Source organism: Phascolarctos cinereus, unplaced genomic scaffold (assembly GCF_003287225.1).
Source record: "Phascolarctos cinereus isolate Bilbo 61053 unplaced genomic scaffold, phaCin_HiC Scaffold_726;HRSCAF=1367, whole genome shotgun sequence".
In the NCBI taxonomy this organism is placed as follows: Eukaryota; Metazoa; Chordata; class Mammalia; order Diprotodontia; family Phascolarctidae; genus Phascolarctos; species Phascolarctos cinereus.
The window spans coordinates 271,916,569-271,939,368 of NW_027556098.1; the positions used below are offsets into that span (position 1 = coordinate 271,916,569).

Genomic DNA, 22,800 nt, shown 5'->3' on the forward strand with positions numbered 1-22,800 from the left:
TTTTTTTTTCTCTTCAGCTTAATGAATTGCTTCTATGGAGAGGAAATTGCAAACTATTTGAATCCTGCAAACCCAACTTAGCTTTTTGTGTTTTTCCCTTTCCCCCTCCTGGGTTATATCTCCCAGCAACCAAAGTACTGAGCAGTCCATAAAACTGTAGGTGAGACAAGGGAGTCTCAATTGAGAGATTTCTTTTTTCTTTCCACACATCCCTGCATGCCCCCAAACTATAGAATGGGACTGGCATTAGAAAACAGGCTTGGAAGAAACTGTAGGTATGAAATGGTAATTCCAACCCATTCTCTGTTTCCGTCAGGCATTTCTACCTTTGCATATGCCTTGTAATCTGCCGCTAAATTCTCCCCGCCGCCTCTTTCTCCATAGCATTTTGTTTTGTTTTGTTTTGTGAGTAAAGAGTTTAATAAACTAGGCTAGCTCTGGGACTGAGAAACTTCTTCACAGAGATTTTACTTATTGCACTGTGGGTAAATTTTTCTGATCTTAAGACCAATTTTCTTCCTCCTTCATACCACTGTTGTGCAACTGGAAAAGAGATGTTTGCTAAACAACAGGAAATACAGATCTAAGAATGATAACCTAGGCAGATCTATTTGATTTGTAAAAGTCTTGACACTTCAACTCTTTCATCAGTTGTACTTCTGGATTTCATCTCCTCCTTTTTATCTGGAGAGAAAAGGTTTTCACTTCTTCAGCCATGGGGTCATAGGGTTGAACTGTTGCTGTTCCTGCCTTTATTGGTTTTGTTCAGATTTAACCTGTTGTTTCAGAGAAGGGAGGACTAATGACTTAATGTTGGCAATGTTCTTTGAAGATGAAAAGCTCTTTTCATGTGCTCACTATTAAAGTTATTAATATTAATATTTGGAGAAGGCATGCTGCTTCTAATTGTAAATCAACAGTTCCATCCTTGCCAACTGAATGGTGAAAAAACAAACAGCAGCAGCAGAAGCTACCCAACCTCTTCCGTTCTGGTTCTGCAGCTGATGGCTTCAAGGCCAAAATCATAATCCTAACAGGAAGGGTTTCCATGCACCTAGGTCCTTCCCCACAAATGTCCTACTGGTTTGATGCGGTAGGGGGACGTGATTAAGGTGAATAAGAGTAAAGCAGTTTGATCTCTAAGCATGTGGCCTTAGTAAGTGGGGAGTAAATATTGACCAAGTCTAATTGTCTTAATAAAAAGGTAATTTATTTAAAAGATGATTGCTATGCGGTCTCATAAAAGAAAGAATATAAGCTGGGACTCTGAAATGTGAACATTAATCTACTTTGTGAGAAGTATCATAGAATAGGGGATAGAGAGCTGGTCTTGGAATCACATAGACCTGGTTTCAAATTCTGCCTTTGACACATCCTGGCTGTGTGACTCTGGGCAAGTCACTTAGCTTTTCAATGCTCTAGGAAATTACAGAAATTGAGAATGTAAATTACAGAGAAAAGGACTGACTTGCATTGGTTAGAAGGGGTTTCCTCAGGTTTCCCTATGCCAGTGAAATCACTGGTCTAGTCTCTGTCCCTACTTACTTCATGAGGACATTGTGAGAATAAAGAAATAAATAAAAAGGAAAGATATAACATGTTTTTAAAAATTAAAGTACACATGCAATATATTATTAAATATTATAACTATTGGTGAAACAGGAGTGATCAGTTTTGATACTGGAAAAAAACTGTGAAGGTGCATAAAGCTAAGCTTTCTTTCTCATTGGCAACTTCTATGCATCACATAGCACTAGTGCATTGATGGTACAGTCCCCGTTGTTTTTCAATAGCTTGCTGAAAGAAACACCTGTTGTCAGAGTACCATCTCTCTGTGTAGAACTATACATTCTCAACTGCTCTAAGAAGTACCAGGCCAGTGAAAGTACTTTGCTCCTCCACTATATGGCACTTATTACACTCTGACTCGTGTTAAAATTACCAACATATTTGTCTTATGTGTGATACCTGAGTGAATGACTGAAATATCTTTACTGGAATGTAAGCTCCTTCAAGGAACTTACTTGCACTCTCATATCCATCTTTTTCTCCCTCAGGAGTGCCAAGCACAGTGCCTAATATATATAGTAGGAACTTCATAAATATCTGTTGAATGAGTGAAATGGGAGAGTATGAACTTCAAGGAGAGTCTGTTAAGGTCAGATTTCTCTCCTTGGTCAGATGCAGTGCTTGCTGAGAATGCCAATGTTGATATCTCTTTATTTTCTAGTAAATTGATTAATCTTTCTCAACAGTTCTTTGAGTATCTCAAAACCAAACTTCTTCTTGATTTAACCAACAATGTCTGATGCCTATTAGCAAATATTCAGTAATCTAGTCATTGCAGTGAGTACCTTGGCTACAGGGTCATCTTTTCCCCACAGCTACCCGCATGTGCTCCCCAGGGTCCAAAACTCTCTCTCATTTCTATCTTACGAAATTACTAGGTGAATGAGATGCCATGGCTGTTGCATTTATCCACAGATTCCAGGTGTGATACCATTTTTATTGCACCTAAGACCTCTGTTGGACTCTCAAAGATTTGGGAAAAGGATGAATGGGTCTTCTCTGTTCCTCTAGTCATGAATAAGCTGGGACAGGAAGACAAATCCAACAGGAAGGTATGAAATTGACTATTTCTTTCACCATTATTCATGTCCCACTCCCTCTCAGTTCAAAGGGGCATATGGACCAGATGTCTGATTTCATTGGTATGGGCAGATTTCAGGTGAGACAATTCTATCTACTAATTCAGGTAAGACCCCCTCTCTGCAAATGGTTTTAGAAAGTAGCCTAGAGCAAGAAGAGATTAGCAGTTGAGGCAACTAGGTCCTGCAGTGAATAGATAAGATAGCTGGGCTTGGAGACAAAAAGACCTGAGTCCAAATCCAGCCCAAGATACTTACTATGTGACCTTTGGAAAACCACTTAATCTGTTTGCCTCAGTGACCTCAACTGTAAAATGGGGATAATAATAACATCTACCTTCCAGGATTTTTTTGAGCGTCAGATGAGATATTTGTGAAACACTTAACACAGTGCCTGGCACATAGCAAGTGATTACATATATACATATATATGTGTGTGTGTGTGTGTATATATATATACATATATATATATACATATATTATTAATATATAAATTATATATATATATACATATACATATATATACATATATACATATATTATTAATATATAAATTATATTTATATATATATATATATATATATAAATGATGGTGATGATGATGATGAGGTAACTTCCTCAGGATCACAGCTAATTTGTGTCAGAAACAGGACTTGAACTCAGGTCTTCCTGTCTCCAAGCCCAGCTCAACATGCTATGCTACCACTCACCCTGAGCATATCACAGAAATCAGAATTTAATTCCTGGATGAAGAATGTCATGACTCATTTTGAAGGTTGTACCTTTAGAAAAAGGTGTATTTTCTGAATACACGTTTTTAACTTTCAATTTTCTCTGGGAAGCAAATTGGTCTCCCAACATACTTCATCTGAGAGATTATGATCTTTGTTCCTAGAGTTGCAAAATTTTACCCATTGTTTTCTCCAGTGGTGAGCATATTTTAGGGACCATTATGAACTAAATCCTAGGTGGTACGCTGGATAGAGTGCCAAGCCTGGTTCCAGCAAGATCTGTATTCAAATCCAACCTCAGACATTTACTAGCCATGTGTTTTGTCTCAGTTTCCTCAACTATAAATTGGGATTATAACAGCAACTACTAGGGTTGTTGTGAGGATCATATGAAAGAACATTTGCAAAGTTCTTAGCACTACATCTGGCACAAAGTAGGTCCTTAATAACTGCTTATTCCCTTCCTATTCATTCCAAAAGGGAATTTGTTGAAATCCTGTGATAGTACATTTGATTCTCTAACTTTTTTTTTTTATCATAAAGATGTTGATTTTGCTAAGAGGTTTGATTCACTGGAGGAGAAAAGACTGATTCATTCTATTAATCAAGCAACAACTATTTGCTGAGCAAAAGCCTTCAGTAAATCAGTTGATGAATGTTTACTGAATACCTACTATGCAACCTGTGCTCTACAAAGTGCTTTTTGGGGTACAGAAAAAGAAGCAGACAGTTCTACACCCTAGAAGACTATAATGTAATTGGGGGAAAGAGATACATGCATAAGCAATAATAGTTAACTATAAAAATAGTATATGATTAAGAGCTAAATCATGGCATGCCTATATATTAAGTTCTTCAGAGTAGAGGAAATTTGATGAGAGCTACAGTAATGATTTTGAAAGTTGAGAGGGATCTTAGAAATAAGGTGGTCTAGTACTCTCATTTTGTAGTGGAGAAAAGTGAGATCAGAGAGGTAAACTGAAGTGCCTGAGTTAACGTGGCTCTTAGGAGGTAGTTATAGGGCTTGAACCCAGGTCTCCTTATTTTGAGTCTATAGTCTTTTCTGAATCAGGGAAGGGCCAGTTTCCCTTTTAAGAAAGAAGATGAGATGTAATTGAATATGCCAGCCATCCAAAATAATTGGGGATATGCCAAGAATTTAGAGGGAGAAGAAATACATAATGAACCCAGATAATAGTATAACAGAATGAACAGAAAGAAGTCAGTTTTTTAGGTCAAATGTCAAGAAAATATTTCTAACAGGAAGAACTATTACATAGTTTTCCCAAGAGAAGTGGCAAAATGGAAAACCCCATCATGTAAGTTATTTAAAATAGTGAAGCATGTAATGCTAATTATTTTTAACAGTGTTTGAGTGAGTGGATGGCTAAACCATAGGGAGGGTTGTCTAGCTAGTCTAGAGAAGAGGCCAAGAGAACTGGAACTAGTAAACTCTCAGGAAGAAGGAAAAACCTGGTAAGGTGCTTGGCTGTCAGCTGGCATATGACTTTTGAAACACAGAGTAATCATATCAACCAATCAACAAGCATTTGCTAAGCAGCTACTGTGGGCCAGGCAGTATGCCAAGCACTGGGAATACAAAGAAGCAGCAAAAACCCTCAAGAAGCTTGCTTCCTAAAGAGGTGGAGGGGACAACCTGTCCATACATGTATGTATGACACACACATGCATACACACGTACATGTATACGAAGTACAAAGAAAGTAACTTTGAGGGGAGAAGTCATTCACTTGGGGCTGAAGAGGAGGAAGAGCGCCTGAGAAGGGTCTTCTGCCAAAATTGCCTTTTCTTCTGAATCTTGAAGGAAGCCAGTGATCAGGAGGGAGAGCATTCCTGGCATGGGCAACAGCCAGGGCAAGGGCATGGAGACTAGAAATGAACTGTTTTGTAAAAGGAGTAAGTAGATCAGTATGATTGAACTGGAGAGTACAAGGAGGAGTGTAATGTGTAAAAAGGCTAGAAAGGTAAGAAGGACACAGGTCATGAAAAGCTTAAAATGCCAAACAGAGGACTTCATATTAGGTCCTAGAGGTAATCCAGAAAGCCACCATAGTTTATTCAGTAACATATTATTATTGTCCTTACTATTCATAAAACCATAGGATTTTAGGGTTGGAAGATGTCTTAGAGATCATCTCATCTAATTCATTTTTACAGATGAAGACAATGAGGCTCCGATATCTATCTATCGCTCCAAAGAGCAATGACAGTGCTTGAAATTCCACTAGATAAAAATCAAGGTTCTGTTCAATCTCGATTTCAACCTCAATTACATTTCATTTTGATTCAGTTCAATACAACATGTTAATTGGGCTTGGACTACATGGAAGGAACCACATTGGGTCCTGGACAAACCCAGATGATAAGATACAGCTGTTGCTTTTAGGCATCACACAATCTAATAGTTGTCCATGCTGTTGTGGCCTTGTCCCCAGCAGGCTCTGCTTCCTCCCAACAGAGCCTCTGTGTCACAGGTGGCAGCCAAAACATCCTTCTCCCTTTCCTGTCCACCCCCCTCTTAAAAAAAGTTCCTGTATCTATTGCCAAAAAGTCCAGTTCAAGAGTTTTTTCTCAAAGTCTACAGATGTCATGGAGTGGAGACTCCTGAGATTAGGAATAGTAGCTCAAAAAAAGAGTCATCATAATGATTGAACTGTATCAAGTTGCCCTCTTGTTTTCTCTGTACCGTCAAACAACTTCCAAAAGAATTCCTGGTCAATATTAAATATGATGAAGAGAGTTATAACCTTGCTAATCTTTTCTTAGAAATTCACTAGTTCTTTATGTTTATATCAACTTACTAAAGGGCCATCTATCTCATCAAGATATTGGCTTTTCTCAGAAAGGCGTAACATTTCCTCCTTTCTGTTGTGCAATCTTTCAATAATAAGCTGGTTCCATTAGACAAAGGATGATCTCAGGGTTTGCCGCACAAGCTCAGGGCTATACTACAAAAATGGTCATGCCTGTTCTGTGAAATTCATGCTGTCAGGCTAGATTATATCATGATGATAGAGAACTGCATGGTAAGGGTATAGACAGGGAACAGTTTGGTGAACACCTAAGTGCCATTGCTCTAAGAAATAAAGTATAAAGAGACTGGGGAAATAAGATCCCTGGATTCTAGTCTAGGCTATTCCATTTTCTTTGAGAAAGTCATTTAACCTCTCTGAGTCTCAGTTTCCTTGTAAAATTAGATTACATGACCCTCCAAGATCCCTTTCAGTACTAGGTAGCAGAGAATGAGACAGCTTGGTGGACAGCTAGAGCACTAGACCTGGAGTTAAGATGTGAGCTCAAATTCAGATTTAGACATTTACCAGCTGTGTGACCCTAGGCAAGTCACACTTGAGCTCTGTTTGCCTCAGTTTCCTTATCTGTAATATGGGGATTAATAACAGTACCTATCTCTCAGGGTTGTTGTGAGGATGAAACGAGATAATTTTTGTAAAGCACTTAGTACAGTGCCTGGCACATAGTGGGCACTATATAACTACTTCTTCTTCTTCTTCTTCTTCTTCTTCTTCTTCTTCTTCTTCTTCTTCTTCTTCTTCTTCTTCTTCTATTATTATTATTATCTTCATCATTATATCTGGCCTCAGACACTTACTAGCTATGTGACCTTGGGCAAGTCACTTAACTTTTATCTGCATGTTTCCTCATCTGTAAAATGGTAATATAACAGCACCTACATGCTATGATTGCTGTGTAGACAGAATGAGATAATATTTCTAAAGCACTTTGCAAACTTTAAAGTGCTACATCAGGGCTACATCTATTTTCAGAAGTGGCAAATTTGTGTCAATTTGTGGTGCTTAACTCTCCTTTGTTACAAAGGAGGACTCCTGTGAGGATGTCTTCAGTAACGGATTTGATAGTGATGCAATAAAACACAACAATAAAGTGTTTAGACAAGCAGAGTAGTGTGGCCACTATTGTAACACATTTAACATCACTTAAAAACATCCTAGGTAATAGAAATTCACTTTCACATATAATCCTCTTTGTATTATTTGCATGCTGAAAGGATCATGTTTGTTGATGTTTGTTAAATTCATGATTTAAAACAAAGGAAAATGGAAAAGATCTCTTACAGTTCTAAAATCCTATGATTCTCTGATATCCCTTTTCATTAATGAATTTCTCTAAGCTGCACATATGTTGTGTTGATTTTTTCATCAATGTGGGGTGGCAGTTTCAGTTTGTAATAGTTAACACAAAACTCAAGAGTTGGAAAAGCATGGGCCAGCACAAAGGTTCAAACCCTAGCCCTGATGTTTAATATCTGTGTAACCTTAGGAAAGTCACTTGCCCACTATGGGCCTCAGTTTCCCCATCTTACAGATGGGGAAGAAATTACTTCTGACGGCTCTTCTGGCTCTAAATCAGTAAACATATGACAGCAAAATGAATGAATCTCTATTCTGAGAATAAAAACAAAAGAAGATGGGAAGAACAGAGGAAGTTAGGGATTTTTTGGGTACAAGATGCTCATTTATGCCAATGAGAGTGACATTGTTCTTATTTTTTTGAATGGTTTTGTCAAGGTATCTCAGTATATGCACAGCTTTTTGGTTGTGTCTGTAATCTCTGTAAGGGCTGGGGCCGTATCTAAATTTGGCATTGAATACCACACCCTAAACACACTAAAAGCCTGAAAATAACAATTATTTAAATTCTCATGCTCTCTGGGGATTTCTTTGGCTACAACTATTCTGTGGCATTTTCTGTCTTAAAGTTTATTTTTCACTTAGATTTGAGCAAGAACCTAAACGAGGTTCACTATAGCTTTCATGATTGTGAAAAATGGGTAAATGAGCTCTTAAAACCACCTCTTAAAGCTAAATTCTACCCATGTATCTACCCATTTTTAAAAAATGCCGAGTTTCTGCTATGTGTGAAGCACTGTGTTTTGTGCTGTGATTCTGAGGCCAAGTATGAATCTGCCCCAGAGCTACCAGAAGGACTTTAGGGATTGTATTTGAACAGTAGACTGTGCAGTCATTTTTGCTAATTGATAGAAATCTACTTTTAGCCTGTTGCCATTTAGAAGTGGTCATTGATTTAAGGCTAGTAGATTTAATAAATCTAACACAGTGTTCCATCCTATGGATAAAAAATTTAAAAAAAAACCCAGTTCCTGTCCTTAAGATGTTTCCATTCTCCTGGGGGGTGGGGGAGAATAACCAGAAAGTATGACTTTTAGAAGATATAATATGATCTTACCAAAAACAGGAAATCCAAACAGAGCGACTAAGAAAATTGAAGGAATTAAGACCACTTTCAGTTGGAGAAATCAGCAAAGACTGAGCCTTGAAGGAAGGAAGGATTTAGGAGGAAGAAATAAGAAAAGAGTGCATTCCAGGCAAGAGCTCAGAGGGAGGACAAGGAAAAGGGAAACAGTCTAAATTAGCTAGATGAAATAAACTGCTGATTTCAGGTTAGCTTTCAGTGCTTAGAACTGGCATCCTTGCCTGCATCCTTGTTGGTTTCATGATCAATGCAAATATTTTTCTCATATGATCTGGTACCTCCCTTCTGTACTTATTTGATGTTGGTGCGAAATGCATACTTTGATTTCCTAAAAGCTATTTCCAGATTCCAGAATAACTGGGGGGGGGGGGAGGGCTTTAGCCATAAGTTAAGAAGAAATAAAGAAGAATATTTTAGAGGCCTTTTCCTGGGGGATTATGGTAAAAAAAAAAACCAGAAGATATCTCAATAGATTCCAAGCTTCTGATATAAAATCTTAACATCACAGAATCTTAGAATAAAAAAAAAGACTTTAAGAAATATGTCATCGCTACCTACTTTCTACATGTCTTCTCTTCAATGTTCTTGGCTAGTGGTTGTCCAGATGTGTCTGTGTACCTTTATTGATGGAGAATTCACTACTTCATGAGGTAGACTATACCATTTTCAGGTGGCTTTAATTATTAGGAAGTTAATTCTTCCTTCAATTGAAGCAAAACCTGATTTCCTAAGACCTCAAATACTTTTTTTTTGGAGGAAATATTACAGTGTTAAGTAAGGCTTCAAAAAGTATAACAGCATGTCATGAAAGGGACTGGATCCCTAAATTTCAGCTCTAAATTTCAAACATTCCAATACTCTCATATCATTCATCCTTCTCCCCAGGGGAAACTTGTAGTATCAGAATCAGTACCAATTGAGCTTAAGATTTAATTGGCACTGGATCAACACCATTATGTATACAATGGCAAGTCTGACATTAGAAAGCATCACACGTAATTAGAGGATGAAGTTATTTAGACAATAGGAAAATGGATTTACGGGATTGTTCAAATAGGGATTGGTGGTGGTTAAGAGAAGAGTGAAAGTGGGGAGAAATAAAGCTAAGACATTAATTAGTCAAATAGTCCATTCAAAAACAGACTTCCAATAGATAGATTCCTCTCTCAAATGAGACTACGGAAAAACCCATTTGCCCTTCCACCTACTGAAAAGTTACTACTTGGTGACCTCTTGTGAAGGGCGATCAAGGGTCAGAGGTATCTAGTTCAATCCATTTCCTAGCTTCATTTCCCAGCAACGGCTCCTTGACTACTTACGTGGTATGTGCCATGTAATTACTGGTAGAATGGGGTCATAGGAAGGGAGCACTGATAGAGTACAAGCTTATTTTGCATGAAGTTGATTGACTTATTTATTTATTTATTTTGCAATAACATTGTTAGTACTGCAGAACAAAATCCCACTGTCAAGTTGCCAAACCCCATGGTAACAATGTTCGGCTGTTTGCCCATTTACAATGTTCAGAACATTGGAACAAACTGTTTCTTGTTCATCTAAAATCATTTTCCCCTCAGAACCAATTAACAACATTAACTAGGGGTATACTTAAAACACTCATCACAAAGTCCACTCAATGTTTTTTTAGTAAGCTTTCATAAAACCAACCTCAAAGTTATATGTGGCATGCACTCATTCATATACGTCCACTTCTCTTTGTCCAAGAGACAGCTTCACCTTCTCAGTTTACTTGGAAACTTACACATGTTGCTATTTCTTCATGCCTCAAATGTCTTTTTCACTCATAGTTTCATCCAGCCAACTGCTTGCTGACTTAGAAAAAAAACTTAAATAGCATATGAAAAGAAATAAAATTATATCCCCATTACTACTTTGCTATAAAGACCAATCCTAACTAATTACGCAACTAACAGAAATGGATACTTACCAGCTGGACAAGTCACAACTTCTCTGAAACTCACTTTCGTTTGTAAAATGAGATAATAATAGTTCCCTCCTTGTAAAGTATAATAAGGATCAAATGAAATAACGAATGTAAAAAGCCTAAATCATTACATATCAAATTATTATTTCTCTTATTTTTCATAGAAAGAAAGAGTACTGGCCCTAGAGTCAAAGAACCTGGGTTCAAATTCCATCTCTGCTACTGTGAACTGGGAATAATATTGAGGTGCCATTTTATATAGCATTTAAAGTTATAGTGCTTAATGTTGTGAGGTTGAGGAGATTCACAGAGATTAAATAAGTTGCCCAGGGTTGAACAAATAGAATGCTTCAGAGTGGGATTTGAACCTGGATCTCAGCTAACTTCAGGTTCAGTACTCATTCTACTATAAGAGGCTTCCTGTCATGTCACTTTCTGGACCTCATTTTCCCCATCTGTAAAATGAAAGCTTCAATTCCAAATGAATGAATGATATATCTCTGCTAGATTTGGGCTCACTGGGTTTTTAGCAATGGCAAAGGCACTTCCATTTTAGACAAGGCTCCTTGGAAGTATTGGTCTTTGGGAGCACATTGTTTCCTTTCTATATCCCAGGCTGAAGCAAGTGGCTTTCTCTGAATCTTTGCTTAAATTGCTCATTGGAATTTCAGATCATGGGAGATTAGGAGGAAACATATTTGCATACCTATCTGAATTTTGCAGCTTTTAGGAGAGAATAAGATACATCTGCTTTTCCACCAGTCTTTTCAGTTTCTCACACGGCCCATATTGCATTTTTACATTAAAGTATCAAAGAGCTATTATTAGTAGTTCATTCATTAATCAACCAACAAATGATTATTGTGAAATAGCTACATTCATGACCCTATACTTGATACATTATTGGTGAGCTAGCAAAAGTGACTGATATGGTGTATTTTTTACCTGTTAGGCATACCTAACATCATGAATGGTCTCCAAGAACTTATATCACAGGATGGATATCCTTGAACTAATAGGAAAATAAATATCAACAGACAGGTGTTAGAGGTCCCAGAACTGATGTGAATTGGCCTTCAGCTCTCATTAAGAACTTATCTCTTTCTTGGGGGTAGGAAAACCAGGACTTCCTTTCTCCAATCCTCCCAACACCCCTGACTTTGGCCTAAAGGTCCTTGACACTTCCAGCCTTAAAATAACTTCCCTGATGAGAAATGGGTGAAAGGTTAGCCAACTGACTGAGCCTGAAGTCATTTATCTGAAGGTGGGTATGAAGCACAAGACTGGCAAAGCTAATGACCAACTACTTTACAGATAAGAAAACTGAGTCATGGAGAAGAGTCTAAAATACCTGTGCTAGGGATAGATTTGGGGCATCAGGGCTGCAATTCACAATGTCAATAGTGAATTTAATTGATCTCTTATTCTCAGCAAAGCTCTACAAAGGTCTTCATGTCATTACTATGAGAGATGTGGTTGGATGTAAGAATCCTAGGGGATCAGTAAAACTTGGGGCTAGTCTGGCTCTGCCTGAGATTTACCTGGAGCAAATACAGAGCTTTGGAAACTGTATAACGTTACAAAATCTTAAAATATGATCACATTAGAAATAGATAGACATAGGATGCTATTATTTGAAGTCGATTTGCATGCAGGTCCATAAACATTGAACTACTTTGACTATCATGGACAATCTGATGCATTTCCACTTGGTGTGATCTTCCATATTTGTGCCACAGGGTTGTATGCTCAATTTTGTAATGACATGTAAACATTGCTACATGGAATGAATGGTGTATATGTTGCAACTTGACCAAAATTGGCTTTGTCCTTCATGATACCTCAATAACAAATATCTATAGTGTTTTTATACCTAAGCAGGTCTGATGGCTTCTAATCCAGGGGCATAGACACATGATTTCTAGATTTTATATACTATGAGAGTAGAGAGCCAGAAAAATCAGAAGAACTGAGCTCATCTCTGCCACTTCCTGCCTGAGTGACGGGCAAATCACTTCCCCTCTGTCAGGCTCAATTTTCTCATCTGTACAGCCAGACTAGATGAGCTCTGAGGTCCCTCCCAGCTCTAACATTTGGTGAGTCTAAGGTTCTAAGAAAAATGCATTTAGATAATAGTCCTATCATTTTCAGGTGGGAGTCACTTTTTCTTCACAAGCCAAGAAGGTTTTTACTGCCCCCGTTGCCTGTTTCTGCAAGGGTATTCATGGCCTGCGGCAGCTGGCCTGTGTCACAATCTACAGATGGTGAAAGGGTGTGCTTTAAAAAAAAAATAAAGCAGTAATCCATTTCTGTCCCAGAGTTATTTCCTGAGATGAGAGCCCTTGAGAGCTCTGGCAACTCCCTCTTTTGAGTTTCCTCCCTGGGCAAAGGGCTTTTCCTCAAGGGATATGTCACTCATATAGAATATAGCTTCAAGAACCCAGCACAGCACGGAATGCACCATATGTTGGGCCTGGGGTTTCCTCCCTCACACTGTCAGTTGGAAAAAGAAAACATATTTCTTCCAAACATTTTTCTAAGTACATTTCCATGAGGAGGAGTGCAGTCTGGTAGGCTGACCAAGGGTTCCTGAGGCCATGAATTGGGCATCAGAATATGGCTGCCAGTATGGACCTTCCTCCCAGGGTGTGCTGGCGAGGAGGAAGGTCATTTTTTGTTGATAGGAGCCTGAGAAGGACTGGGCTATTATGATGAATGTATGACATGTGGTTGTAGATTTTTCTGTAGTCCATGCTGACTTAGGGGTTTGTGGATATTCTTTGGAGGTGGTTATAGGCAGGGCTGAGCAAACTACAGAATGTAGGGTCAAAAAACTCCATGGTTTTCAAGCCTCTAAAAAGTAATTTCTTGTATCACTCCTTTGGATAGCTAAAGATGCAAGTTACTTTTGGGAAAACTGGACAATTGTCATCTGGACAACCAGATTAGAAAATTCATCCCAGTATTCTCCATGTGCTGTAACTGATCTTGCTAATTCTATAGCAATAAGCAGCTAGTGGTGCAGTAGGTAGTCAGAAGACCTGGATTTGAATCAGAGGTTTCCACTTCCTACCTTGGATAAGTGACCTTGTACAAGTCATTTTTCCTAGGTCTAATCTGTTTCTTTACCTGGAGGAGGAAGGAATTGGGTTAGATGCTCTATACACTTCCTTCTAGCTCTGAATCCCATGATTTTATGAGGAATGCAGAGAATATACCAACTAGAAGGGATCTTTTGAGGGCCTTAAGTCTATCCCTGCATCATAAGGCAGGACCAAATTCAGACTATTCATAAATTCTAGGAAAAGTTTATCAAAATCTTCCTTAGTATATCATTCTAATTACTACCATGGAATAGAATTTTTTAAAATTCAAATCACAAGAAAATGAAACTGGTATCATAGATTCAGTAATCAATTAAAGAAAGAAATCACTTTTCCAGGATATGTTCTCAAGTTCTTGGGTGATCTAGTCTAATCTACTAAACCTTGTACATCAGCATCTTCAGTACTATGAAATATGGGTGTCACATAGTACAACTGAGTATTTTTCTCAACTCTATCCATATAGCACATTTCTTTCAAATTCCTTGATAATTTGGCAGCTTTTATTGCTGCCATTTTATTTCAAGGTGGCAAGTAGAAAAATAAGTCTGATGCCCTTTGACTACGTCCAAACTTCACAGAACAAATACCCTTAATAAAAGGATTTGTTCTGTGAAACTTGGATTCAGTCAAAAGGCCACACCCAAGGACCTAAAAGGTCACATGTAGCCTCGAGGCCACAGGTTCCCCACTCCTGCTATAGACCTAGTAGTGGTTTGCAAAGTGCTTTACATACTTTACCTCATTTATCCCTACACCAACCCTATATATTAGGTACCATATGTGTTATTATTTCCATTTTACAGAGAAATATGCTGATGCTCAGAGAGGTTATCTGACTTGCCCATAGTTGCACAGCTAGCAAATGCCAGAGAGGCATTTGAACATGTTTCCTCATTTGCAAAATGAGGATAGTATTTTTTGTACTTCCTATATCACATGGGTGGTGTGAGGATCCCATGATAAAAGGAATATAAAGTATTTTTAAGCTTTCTATATACCTGTCAGCTATCACTGTTTGTTGTCAAATGCAATCAATAACCTTTAAATGATAAAATGAAACATCAGAAAAGACAGATTGACAGCTACCTACCAGGTGGCTAATTTGAAAGAGATATAAAATCAGGTCAACAAGCATTTATTAAGTGCCTTCTATGTGCCAGGCGGTGTGCTAAGTGCTGGGGATTTTTAAAAAAAAAAGGCAAAAAATAGTCCCTACTCTCTAGGAGAAGCTCACAATCTAATGGGTGGAGACAACTATGTTCAAACAAGATAACGTGTAAGACAAATTGGTGATACTTGGCCGTATACGAATAACCACGTACAAATAAAATACATGCAAGATAAATTAGAAATAATTGATAGAGGAAAGGCAATAAAGGGGATCAGGAAAGGCTTCTTATAGAATGGTTGAATTTTGATTGTACCTAATGTTTAGAGTGATGAAACTGAAGGATGTTGCGTCATCAAAGACACATATTCAATGTATTAGTAAGGCAGGAAAGTGAGCTAATGCATTTTAGAAAGAAACAACAGCAATGACTGAAACTAACAAAAAAAAGTTTTTTTTTAAAATTAATCCTCAGTAAGAGAATTAAATCAACCAGAATGCCTCATTTCCTATACATGACAGCTAATCAGATTTTTTTTAAAAAAGAAAGAAAATCTCTAAGATAGTAGCTGTTCCTTAATAGTCTTACCCTCTCTCTCTCTCTTTCTCTCTTTTTTTTTCCCTCACAGCAAAAAATCTCTCACTCTTCAAACAGAGACTGCTTCTGTGGGGCTTGCCTTTTCTTTGGACCAAACTTGAATTCTACCTCCTTCCTAAATAGGACTTCTCCCTGTATACCAGGTTTGATGAGTCATTCCTTTCTTCCAACTCGGTAGCACTTCTCTATACGATTCACTGGGGAGCACCTTGGGTTACTCTTTTGTGTTTGTGTATCCCCAGCAACTAGTGCATGATCTCATGTGTGTTTTAATATGTCAAATCTGCCAACCATCAATGTAGGTACTCCCTCTAACTTACCTATCACCTTCATATAGATTTAGAGATGGCTGGTATCTTGGAGGCCATTAAGTCCAATCTCTTCATTTTAAAGAAGACACTCAAGACCAAAGAGATTAAATGTTTTGCTGGAGGCTCTATAAGAAGGAAAAACAGAATTTGAACCAGGCTTTTCTGACTACAAATCCAGCATTCTTTTCACAATCTCTCTTCTCATCCTGCTGGAGAAACTCCTTCCACTAATCAATCCAAACGGTGACCTATTCACATAGTCTTGGAGAGTTACATGGAAGCATGGAGAGCTTAAGTGATTTGCCCATGGTCACATGATACGTTAGGGGCAAAACTTGAACCCTGATTCCCAGGATGGCATTCTACATGTTACATTGCACCATTCGGTCTCTTACCTGAAAGCTCTTCCTGAGATCCAGCCAAGGGAACCTCACTGACCTTGCATGTAAAAGGCACTTTATAAATGTTTATTAGACTAAATGAAATTGAAAGCTTTCCCTCTCCAAATGGTCTGAGGATTCCTGGAAGACAAAGACTGTATTTTGTATCTCTTTATGGACCTAGTAACCAGGGTAGTGCCTTGTATTTAGCAAATGCTCAGTAAATGTTTATGAATAATCAGAATGTAGTATCATATAGGATGAAAGTCTATGGACTTAGACTCCATTAGGTAGCTGTGAGAAGGCTAGGAGGCACAGGAGATAGGGCACTAGGTCTGGATTCAGGAAGACCTGAGTTATAATTTGACCTCAGGCACTTACTAAATGTGTGACTCTGGGCAAGTCGTTTAACTTCTGTCTGCCTCCGTTTCCTCAAATGTAAAATAGAGATGATAACAGCACCTATCTAACGGAATTGTTACGAGGGTCCAGTGAAATGCTATTTGTAAAGCACTAGGCACAGTGTCTGGTACCTAGTAGGCACTTAATAAATATTTATTCCCATTTGAGTCCATTGTGGACAAGTTGCTAAATAACTCTGATCCTCAGTTTCCTCATATATAAAATGAAAGGACTTAAAACTAGATGATCTCTACCATCCTTTCAGTGCTGAACATTAAGAACTGAAGTTGAGAGTTCCCAAGTCACACATCCATAAGTGCATGTTCAATAGATTCTCTCTCCCATGCAGGACTTGCCAAGATGATGAGTTACTATGTGGATTCGACAGCCAGCAGCCCTGCCTCCTACTCTGTTGCTCGGCCGGGAGGACTGGTAAGTTATATTCTCTTTCTTCCTCTCACTTTCCGTCTGGGCCAAGAGACACCTTGCTACAGATTTCAACTTTCTTTACTCTCTTTGAATAGAAAGGCCAGAAACTGACCTAACTAATCGTTTTAATTTACTATTCTAGTATCCTTACCTAGAAAACCACAGGACAATAGGGTCACAAAGGGTCAGACACTACTCACTGGCTCAACAGCAGCAATTATTTAAACTTGAACTCAATTGTCAATGAAGGGAGTTCAGAAATTCCTTTTAGAAGCAGTACAGTGGATAGAGGGCTGGACTTGCAGTCGGGAAGACCTGAGTACAAATGTGGCCTCAGGTCCTTATTAGTTGTATGAACTAAGGCAAGTCATTTAACCTTTGTCTGCCTCAGTTTCTTTTTCTGTAAAATGAGGGTAATAATAGCACCTACCTCCCAGGGTTATTGTGAGAATAAAATGAAACTTTGTAAACTTTAAGGCACTATGTAAATGCTAGTTAGCTTTCATTATTTTGGAATACTTAAGCTGTAGTATTTATCTTTCCTTGGATAAATGCACAAAATAAAAAACCTAGACTCTGATTTCTGCTTCAGAGGACCACAGAAAGTGTGGGTTTAACAGAATTTACTCTAAACACATTTTCCTGTGGAAAGTTAGTGTCTTCTGATCAGTTGAAACTGGGTTGGTTTTTCAGGAGCTGAGCTGTCTAAATCCTAAACCTTCAAATATCAACAGCATTCTAAAATTAGTGAACCTAAGCAGAGAAAGATTTTCTTTTTTTTTTAATTGCTAGTCTCTTTATTTTTTTCCACTTAATAGTATTTTATTTTTTCCAATTACATGTAAAGATAGTTTTCAACATTCACTTTTATAAGATTTCGAGTTCCAATTTTTTTCCTCCTTCCCTTCCTCCCCTTCCTCTTCCCAAGACAGCAAGCAGTCTGATATAGACTATACATGTACGATCATATTAAACATATTTCCACCTTAGTCATGTTGTGAGAGAAGAATCAGAACAAAAGGGAAAAACTATGAGAAAGGAGAGAGAGAGAGAGAGAGAGAGAAAGAGAGAGAATATAGTATGCTTCGATCTGCATTCAGACTCCATAGTTCTTTCTCTGGGTGTGGATAGCATTTTCCATCATAAATCTTTTGGAATTGTCTTAGATCATTGCATTGCTGAGAAAAAGCTAAATCTATCAAAGTTGGTCATTGCACAATGTTGCTGTTACAGTGTATAATGCTTAAAGAAAGATTTTTCTGGGAAAAGCTCTAGATTCCTGGAATGATAGGAATGCTGGAGCAGACAATGAAAACTTTTAGTATCATGCCTCCTATTTACAGGTAGAACCTAAGCCATTGGCATGCAAATTGTCTGGGATGTTGTTGAGAGAATTCATGCATCTGGCCGAGGGTTGACCTGAGGATTTTTGCTACATTGATTATACACACCAGCCAATTGGTCAACAAGTATTTATGAAGCATTTACTTTGTGCCAGGCACTGTGTTAAGCATTTGGGGATGCAAAGAAAGGTAAAAGGCAGTCCCTGCTCTCAAGGAGCTCACATTCTAAGGAGGCAGAAACCACACAAACAACTCTGTACAACCAAGATATACACAGGATAAATGCGAAATTATCAACTGAGGGAAAGCACTGGCATTAACAGGGATGGGGAGAAGCTCTTATAGAAGGGTGGATTTTAGCTGGGACTTGAAGGAAACCAGGAAAACCAAAAGTGGAGATGAGGAGGGGGAGTTCTAGGAATGGCAGACAGCTAGTGAAAATCCCCAGAGTTTGAGTGACTAAGTCATTTTGACTATTATAAATATCCAAATTAACTTTAAAAGACTTATGAAGGAAGACATTATTTGCATCCAGAGAAAAAAGTGATAAATAGAAGTATGTATAAAATTATTTTACACACACACACACACACATATACACACACACACACACACACTTGTGTATAATAGTAGCCATCTCTGAGGATGGGTGAGGGGGTAAGGAGGGAAGGAAAAAAGGAAAAAAAAGAAATTCACATGTTAACTTTATTATATATTTAAAAGGAATAGCAAGTTGTACATGATAGAGTTGCAGTTTCATGTGCAATCATCTTTTTTTTTTATTATACTACATTATGGAAATGCTTGTTTTATTCCATAAATTAAAAATTAAATAAATAAAAATTAAAAAAAGAAAGAAAAATTCCCCAAGTCTGGAGATGTTGCCATAGATATGCATGCACCTTTCACAAAGCTCCCCAGGAGAGGTTCCATAACCTCTATTTGTTACATCTTATTCTAGTAAATTATTCCTTACATCTAATTGAAATCATCTCTCTCATTTATAGATTCAGAGATTGAAGTTTTTGTTGGTAAAGTCTTCAACTTTCTCTGGAATTGAAAAGGCAGAATTTTTTTTTCTTTTTTTTTTTTTTACAAATGAACCAAATCTCTTGTTTTTTACCTTAATATTGGATACTATTTTGCGATTTTTTGACAATAGAACTCTTCAGTGAATCATTGCCTCCAAGAGTTGTCTACACTTAAGGATCAAAAGTGTACATATTTGTTTTTGGCAGCAGGAGCAGGAGAGAATTGTGGATCAAAAGCTATTCTAAGTTCAAGGGGAAGGATGCATTCAGGGAGGGTTAATAAATCCCTTCTCACTGGTTGTTCTGCAACTTTTTCTCCCACCTTCCAAAAGCTGTTCCTGTTCTCACACAGACACCACTCACCCCCTAAACAAATTAAAACAGTTGTGCCATACCTTTGATCAGGAAAGTGTCAAAATAAGCTCAGCCAAGAAGTCATTCAAGTTGGCTTAATAGAAAGTTGCAAAGGGACTCTTAGATGGGTAAGGTCACTCTGTGAACCTCAAGGAAATCATTAGGAAAAGGCTAATTCTGATTTTTGTAGAGATTATCTTCTAAGGCCCATATAAAGGACATCAAATTGTTCTTAACGTGGGGAAAGGTTCTTAAGGATGTAAGTGTAGAGACGTATTAAAATAAATAAATATAGAATTGTGTTTTCATTGCCAAATTCAATTCAACAAAGAATTTGTAGAATATGTTCCCAATATGGCACTGGTCATGTCTCCATCAGGACAGCAACCCAATTAAATAAGATCTAGGTCTTTACTTTCAAAATATATCACCAGGATCTGTATTTTGCTTTGCTTCATTTTACACATTGAGGTCAAGAAATCCTCCTTCCAAGTATGTCAAATAAAGGGACGTTTTACACCTAGTGTATTCAGATCTAGTACCAAGGATACAAGAAACTCCTACAATATGTATGTAATGTATTCAAAAATCATATCAACCCATTTATTAATATTGAATGTGGGAGACCTGGCATTTCTCAAATGAAATGCCTTTTTCCTCTATTTCCCATATCCTAATAAACACATGGATTTGAAAACATGCAGGTTTTGATCAGGTTTTTATCAGTTTTTTCATTCAAATAAAGCTAGTGGAGTGAAAAAGGACAATTAGATAGGAGATCCTGACAAACATAAGCCGTTTTGTTTTCTTTAGCTAAATTCAAAGTTCTAGTGGTTTAGAGAAAAAGATTAGGTATCAGAAGTGAGGCCTCTTCTAATTCTAACACTCTCTAACTGTCTTGAAGTATATTTTCATGCTTCCATTCATTTGATCTTTCATTGGACCTCAGTTTCTCCATTACTGAAACATCTTAATTAATTCTTTAATACCATCAAGGATGCAGAATGGTTAGAAAAACAGAATAAGGTCTATTTCCTCATCCTGACTCACTCTGCAAAACATCCACCTAGTGTGAGCTCAAGTTCAATAAACCAGTGCCATCAAAATAGATAACCTCTAACTTTAGGCTTAGAAGGAATAAACTTTCAAATGATTTATAACTTGGGGATGAGATATAAACTCAGGGGCATTAGCATTAGTAAATTGGTTAAGAGGGATAATTGAAAGCAAAGCTCACAATCTCAATCCCAAATCCAGGGTTTCATGGAAAAGTCTCCCAAGACTTTCTCCACTTTCCCTGGATCTGCAGAGAAAACTGTAAAGCCCATAAACTTTGCCTTCTTAAATTTCATAGGAGCCAGAAACCTTAAATTCAAATACTTGTACTTAATCAAGTGAAGTAAACTCAGCTAGTGTGACTTTGGCTCTGATGTCACAACAACAACAATAATAATGATGATGAAAATAAGTATGTAAATCTGTACCCCATTGAAAAAAAGAGTAGAACGAGATAATAACAATCATATTTTCTACCCTTCATAAACAGATGACAAATCTCCATACTATGAATACAGACCCCAAAATATTCTTGAAAATTTAGCAAATAAGCATATTGGAACTAGAGTTTTATCACAGACTGTACTGTTCCCCACAGTCACTTGGACATAACATTGGCCCATAAAAATTTAAGAACAACAATGTTCTTAATAGATGGCATTGTACTAGTTGCTTAGAACTCCCAGGCTATGTAGAATGAAAGCCTCAAAATATAGAGATCAAATGTGAGGAATCCAAGCCATATATAAACAAGATGACATACGTATCATCCCCATTATCCTATCTGCTATTGTTGTTGTCCTGAAGATACTTTCAACAAGTCTTGAGAAGGTGAGCTTGCATCCCAATATTTTTATTTAACTACAAAAAAAAAGGGAATAATTTCATCACACATTAAACATTAAAGAACGCACGGTAGGATAGTAACTTGCTAGCTAGACCTTTGACGTATAAAAGGATAATGACAATGGTATAAACAAAGACATTTATACAGCATTATTAAGGTTTACAAAGCACTTTGCAAACAGTATGACATTTGATCTGATTCTGACTCCCTGGAAGGAGAGATTGTCTGCTCTGGTGGTTTGAGGCAGGTATATCACTGGACAGGTATAGCAGAAAAAATGGAATGGAGATTAGCTTATTTACTGTGTTAGGATCAAACACATATTATTGTTATTTTCAAGTATGTCTGATATTTCTGAATTTATACTTTCATAGAGAAGCAAGAAACATGTAGTTTTACATCCATTTCAAACTCTTTACTCTCTGACTCTGGCCATTTAAAAAAAATTAAATTAAAATTTGCAATTAACAAGCATTTATTTTCTCTCCTTATCTCCTCTCTCCAACTGAAAAGGAAAAAAAAAATAAAACCCTTGTAACACATATACATAGTCAAGCAAGAAATTTGCTTTTATGCATCTGGCAGAAGATTGACCTATTAAGACCCTTTCAGGCCTGAGGATTTTTGCTGCACTGATTTTACACACCAGCCAGTCAGTCAACTAGTTTTTATTTCATGCATGCGCACAACTCACACACACACACACACACACACACACACACACACACACACGCACACACACACACACGCACACACAATTTTTATTAAGCATTTACTGTGTGCCAGACACTGTGTTAAGCATTGGGGATACAAAGAAAGGTAAAAGACAATCCCTGCTCTCAAGGAGCTCACAGTCGAGGAGAGAGACACCATACAAACAACTCTGAACAGCCAAGATACACACAGGATAAATGAGAGATTATCAATGGAGGGAAATCACTGGAATTAACAGGTTTAGGAAGAAGCATGTTGTGTAGAAGATGGGATTTTAACTGGGAAGGAAGCCAGGGAAACCAATAGTGGAGATGAGGAAGGAGAGTTTTAGGAATGGGAGACAGCAAATGGAAATGCCTGGAGTCAGATGTTGCAATAGACATGCCGTAGACACCCCTCAGCTCCCTAGGAGAGGTCCTATAATCATGTCTATCTTATTATTAAGGTCAATTCCTTCATTGACCATTAAAAAATATCTTTCATTTTGTATCTTGAATCCATCATCTCTCTTTCAGGAGATTG

At 37.6% G+C, this 22,800-nt stretch overlaps 1 protein-coding gene across 4 annotated transcripts in view; it reads left to right on the forward strand.

Moving 5' to 3' along the window:
* The window catches only part of ETS1 (ETS proto-oncogene 1, transcription factor), a 191,995-nt gene that overhangs the window by 523 nt on the left and 168,672 nt on the right, over positions 1–22,800 (forward strand). For 3 of the 4 annotated variants that reach the window (XM_020963813.2, XM_078147109.1, XM_078147108.1), the window contains exon 2: positions 16,854–16,936. In XM_020963813.2, coding sequence (XP_020819472.1) covers positions 16,865–16,936 — 72 coding nt within the window. In that variant the 5' untranslated portion in view covers positions 16,854–16,864. Of the gene's footprint in view, positions 1–15,442; positions 15,555–16,853; positions 16,937–22,800 lie in introns of all 4 variants that reach the window. The other variant, XM_020963815.2, reaches the window with a different exon arrangement.